Genomic DNA, 6,000 nt, shown 5'->3' with positions numbered 1-6,000 from the left:
GATTTTCTTTGTGATTGGCAAATTGCGCTTAAAACAGCAGTATTTACAATAGAGCCGACTTTTTCACTGTTAAAACAGTTTAGCTAGTGAAAATTGTTTCCTCGATTTATGTTCTTAGTTACATGCAGCGTACGCTTTTCCGTTGTCCAGTTTTCTGGTCTCTTTTGCGGACGAAAACATATAGGAGAAATAGGCAGGCCTTCACACCAAACCTTCGTAATGCGTCAGAAAAATGAAACAAACTATAAAATAAACGTTAAGAAGATACGAAACAACAACAAAATCAAACGAAACATTCTGAACAACCAAATCTACTACTGTTACAGGAGTGATCAAGCCATAGTCGGGTTGAGAGTAGGTTACCCACTGATGTTAGCATATGACGACACGCCCCCCCCCCCCCTCCTACCTGCATAAAGGCAAAGCAGTTTCTTCGCGAGTATCGTTGTCGTCAACATTTTTCCAGTCCTGTTCCGTCGTCGTGCGGTACAGGCTGTACGAATGCTGCCATTTGAAATGCATCGTGGAATGTTCTGACTATCCCTTTCGTGATGTCCAGTACGAATCGACTTTTTTTCATCTCCTTCATTCGAACAATGATATCTATTACCAACAGTAACAACTTATAACAAGGAAATGGAGAGGAACGGTGAGCTGTCGGTATCGCGCTCATGGAAATAAACAAAACAGAATGCCCTTCGAAATTTGATGTGAGAAAGTTGAGGAGGTATTAAAAAGCTGCGATGAATCTCTGTTTGAAAACTTAGCCCGGCTCCGCTTAAGAAGAAAATCTTCGAAATTGAACTGGGGAATTTGGAAACAATTATAGAAGAACAAAAAGAGGCTGACAGATTCAAGAAATACGATGTCATAGATAGCCAGTTACACACTTACACTTCATCTGCCTGTACTCATTCTTTTGTGTACAAGAGATAACATCTGCGTTATGCAAGAATGATAGAGCTACTTTTTTGAAATAAAAGAAAATGACACCTTCATTGGAGGGCATTCTCAGTTCAGGAAGTAAAGAACGCAGCACTCGCGGCGTGTAGATTAGCGGACGGCATTTAGAGGTGAGTCGTTTAGTGTAGGTAGTCGACCATGAGCAACAGATAACATCTGATCGGAACTGTCAGACAACATGCAAAAGCCTCCTACAATGATGTGGTTGAGATCTTGGTTAAGAGTCCTCGGGTAAAGTGCATTTTATTACTACAAAGTGCACAGTTTGTGCAGAAGAAAACGTGTTCGAGAAAGTGTAAGACTACGTATTTATAGAAGCCGCGAGACACTCCAGTTTCGTTTAAGGCCTGACTAATTTTTTTTTAAATAACAGTCATGGATAACATTTTCGAAACAGGTAGTGGTCGAAATTTGGTGTGTGTGTGCCCCCTCATCGTCCTGTACTTATTAGCCTAACATTGAGTACTTTCTGTTTTGAGGAGAGTAGTTAAACAGAGAAGAGAACAAGATATTTTAAAAGGAGGAAGCAATGGAATGAGAAGAAAGGAGAAGTGTTTTAACGGCGTTGCTCTCCGAATATGCCATAGAAGGAGAGGGTTGCAGAATTTTGTTGTGTTTTTTAATACAGCAAATAAAATTAGAGTGATTATGCACGTTTGTAAAAGTGCATAGTATTTGGCACATGAGTTTTCAGAAATAAACTGAGGATTATTGCAAATCAAGATGTGCTCTAAATACCAACAGACAGTTCAGTAATGCCTTATAGCCTTTTTGCTGGTGTATGTTTTTCACACTGTTGGTATTTATTTTCGTGGTTAGTATGCCAGTGTCATTCTTCAACTTGTATTTTCTTTAAGTGTGATATACACAACTAGATTAAAGTTCATACGCGTATTGTCACGAAATTGGAGTCTTGCAGCATTTAATTACATTTACTTTCATGGGACTTTAAAAAAGTTTTTTTTCAAACACCAGTTGTTGTATGTCATATTTCATGAAACTTTTCAGTGTCAGCAGGCAACCTAAATATTTAAATAAGTTTTTATCAAAAATATACTTAATGTGACCAAGATAGCGATATAGTTGATTGGTTTCAACTAATTAGAAGTCTTCGTCAGAACACTTAAAAACCAAAAAGACAGATAAAAATTTTAAAAAATCCAGGAGCTTAGTCCCGTTTGTGTAAGCTCTACACAGAAGCAGGAATGGCACTTTGTATTATGGGGCCTAGATGTATATATCATAGCTGTGAAGTAGGTTCATAGGTTAAACTCAGTTTTTCAGAATTACACATTATCACACTGTATGTAAAATTTATTGGTGCCCAACTGGATGAGAAACTAATATCATGAATGTATTGATAAGATAATGCAGTGGTTGGTTGGTAAAACTGTTAGAAAAATTTGTGGGCTCACCTTTTTGTCATATGAAGTTAATGTGAACTTGCAGAAATCAGGGATGGGGTGATACCAAAATGACGAGCCACTGCTTGGGGCGCCAAGCTGATGGTGGTGCCACAACTGTAAGATTAATTTCAATACGGGACCTGTCACAGCTGGTAGTGGCACCTTCATGGACTCTGCTGGAAGAGACAAGTCATGAAACCTGACATGGGTGAAAGTTAGCGAGGTAAAGGGGGAGGGGGTACCAAATTATAAGTCGTTTGTGTGAAAAATGCTCTCGAACCAGCTCTGGCAGTATGTGTGTTAAGAAAAGACAATCTTGCAGGGGCCTCAATAGTAATAGTCAAATCATTACACTCACATGAGAGATTATATAGGTGGGCTGCTATTTAACAGCGTTTACAGCCAATAAAAAGCCTTTTTATGCTGAGTTGTACATAGAGCCTATTTTTGAAACAGGCTACCTGTGAATGTTAAGGGGATCATTGGATAAATATGTTACTAATAGGCCCTACTGATCTTGTGATGTAGAGACTGGCAAACTCAAGTTTCTAATGTATGAAATAGATTAGTATGATAAATATTTATTCATATGGTGCATGGATAAATATTTTCCATCAGTAACTATAAGAACAGTGTCATAAATGAAACATATGTAGGTAATAGACAAATAACTTATCGATATTATGTATGGTGAAATAACAGCTTTTTCAAAGTGAAATTTTTCCGTTCCCATTCTTATTTTGCACCGTCTGAATGTTTGGGACTGCAGCAAGAACCATTGGATAATTTGTGTTCCTTACTTGTTTTGTTTGTTACTTCAGAGTGACTCCCCATAAACAACTTTTTTAAAAGTATTCCAGGTTAACCATCTAACTTTGGCTTTTCAGTGGTTTGCTCATACTGCTTAAGTCAAATGATAGGGTGGTTCCTTTGAAAAGGAGATCAATTTCCTTTATCAGTCTGTTGTTGTGCTCCATTTCTAGTGACCTCCATATCAATGAACTGTTAAATCCTAATCTTCTTTTCTTTCTTCCTTTGGACTGTGTAAAAATTGGGACTTTGTACAGGCACTAATGACCGCGCAGTTGAGCATCCCACAAACCAAACATCTTTCTTCCTTTGAATTTTTAAGATGGCTGCATTTTTTCTGTTATGCCAGAGTAAATGTGGTTGCTACCGCAGTAATTATATAATAAATATAGCCCATCATATCAGATAAGCATAGTATGTGGAACAGTGGTAACAGAGCACCAGCTGTCAGTGGCACAGAAAGAAGTTCAATATGCAGTTACAAAAATTTTTGATCATTTACCCAATAACATGAAATGTCTTGTCAGGTAGCAAATCAAGTTTTAAGTCTAACCTGAAGTCTTTTCTCCTGGTTAACTCTTATTCCATGGACAAATTTCTTTTTAAAAACTGGTAGCCTGCATAATAAGAATAATAATAACAAAATTAATTGTTTTTAAGTGAAGTTCCATAAATACGACTAAAAAATGTGTTCATTAATGTTAACACTAAACATGTATACATGTTCTGTAAACTGACTTGCTCCACATCATTTCAATAAAAAAAGCATTCAAATAATCTATGGAACATGTAACTACAAACTAGCAGCTGGTCTTAAGTCTTAGAATGTAGTGAATTCGTGAAATTCAGAAACTCTGTTTCACAGCGTCAGTATTTTAATCAATTGATTTAGTCTGGCAGTTGGAAATCCTGCAGACCATTAGCTGTTATATACCAGTGTTTGTGAAAATTGCTACAATGAGGAAGAATGTTCAAATTTAGAGAATGTGTACAGTAGTCTAACAGGAATAATTGATCATGATTGTAGAAAGACAGCAGGCATATAGTTCCAGAAGTGTCTTGTCTCATTTCATTGTTAACATCAGTGTTTTACCAAGCTCAGGAATTAAAGTGCTATCTACTGAAGTATAAACATGATAGCAGGTCCTAGTGTGTGTTGTTATCAGAAGGTACAAAATAAGCAAATGAGGGAGTCTGAATGAGCCAGAATGATTGATCTTTGAAGCATGGGTTTATTCTACAGTGACATTGCTGGTTATAGATGGGTTTCTGCTACAACAGTGGTGTGTGCGTGTTACTAAGGAAGTTACATGCATGGTTAAGTGAGTATAGGGTATGCAATACAGCCACAACAGGGGATGAATTTTGTAATTGGCTTCCAATTCCTGTATATTATATTGGCTGGATGAATGCTGTTGCTGATTCACTATGTGCCAAAGTTTGGCGTTTCCCAGTGAATTCTACTTCACACTGTCCTGTTGTGATGGGCACATTTTTGCTGACCACAGTCTTGGTGATTGTGTTATTTTATTGCATGGTGGCCAGACACTATATGTCATGATTTGTTATGTCATTGTATACATAATGCGTGATCTTGACTCCTAGATATTGATGGAAGCTGAAACCTCAGTGAGGTTTCAGAGCTCGAAGTAGTTCCTTTCCTTCAGGCTACAAGCCTTACATCAGCAAGACAGTGCACATCATATGTGAAACAAAGTTCCAACTCTACTTCAGCTTCCCTACTTGTTCACCTGATGTGTTATATGATGAACAAGCCTGGGATGTGATAGCTCAGCAATTTGATCATCACTGTCCCTTAGCAATAACTTTTGAAACTGTGTGGATTCACCAAGAAACTGACTGGAGTTAGATTCCACAGGATGATATCTAGGCTCTGTTTTAGTCCATGCAGCTGTGTTTACTGGCTCTGATTGCAACATATGGGGAGTGTCACACCACACTGTATTCTTAGAAATCATGTAGTGCTGTAAATCTAGTAATCAGTATAGTACCATGTTCAGTATAATGAAATAATTATTACTGAATTATATATACAGAATTTAGATTATAACATAATTACAACATTGTGCATTTCGTAATTATGCCATTGGTTATTACAAAATTACACTACGCATGAAGATAGAGCAAAATCATGTGATGTAAAAAAACAAATTTAACACAGTAACATTAATTCACATACACAGCCAGAACTAACAGCCCCCTTATTCATTATTAATATAAGGGAGGCAGTACTACATAATTCTTTTTGAATCGTTGGATAAATATGTGACTGCGATAGAATCACACACTTGCAACACGATGTACTGGATATTTAACTTTGATTATGTGCCACTTTACTTTATGGAGTTCAGGGAACACATTGCTCAGGTAATAGTTAACTATATTGCTGCTGAATAAATTATTAATTAAAATTCTGAACATTAGATTTAATATTGATTGAAATGTTGACAAGCCCAGGATGGAACAACACCAATATTATGAAAAGGATAGATTACTACATGCCATACAAAAGAGATGTAGAGTTGCGGATAGGCACAACAAGAAGACTGATGTATTTTGTAGCTTCCTGCCAAAAGGCCTTCTTGGGAGGTAGGAAATGCATACACATTCACACAAGCACAACTCACATACACATGACAACTATCTCTGGTTGCTGTGGGCAGAGACAGTGGTCATGTGTGAGCGAGTTGTGCTCATGTGTATGTGTGTTTCCTTCTTCAGAAGAAGGCATTTTGGCCAAAAGCCAATATGTGTAGTTGTCTTTTCACTGTGCCTTAATCTAACTTTCAGCAGCTTTCAC

The 6,000-nt window shown here is 37.2% G+C and overlaps 1 protein-coding gene across 3 annotated transcripts in view; it reads left to right on the top strand.

Annotated features, from left to right (window-relative positions):
* Positions 1-496: 496 nt before the first annotated feature.
* LOC126175394 (cytochrome P450 9e2-like) overlaps positions 497-6,000 on the top strand; it is a 139,177-nt gene continuing 133,673 nt past the window's right edge. The window contains exon 1 of one of the 3 annotated variants that reach the window (XM_049922179.1): positions 497-1,073. Coding sequence is in view for 1 of the 3 variants with exons in the window: in XM_049922178.1 (XP_049778135.1) it covers positions 1,142-1,194 (53 nt within the window). In the remaining 2 variants the exon portion in view is untranslated. Of the gene's footprint in view, positions 1,195-1,225; positions 1,778-6,000 lie in introns of those variants that run through there. The other 2 variants (XM_049922178.1, XM_049922180.1) reach the window with 2 other exon arrangements.

The sequence above is a fragment of the Schistocerca cancellata genome, chromosome 3 (genome assembly GCF_023864275.1).
Source record: "Schistocerca cancellata isolate TAMUIC-IGC-003103 chromosome 3, iqSchCanc2.1, whole genome shotgun sequence".
NCBI lineage: Eukaryota > Metazoa > Arthropoda > Insecta > Orthoptera > Acrididae > Schistocerca > Schistocerca cancellata.
Note: the sequence above shows the minus strand (reverse complement) of the source record. Positions and strands in the feature narration are given on the sequence as shown.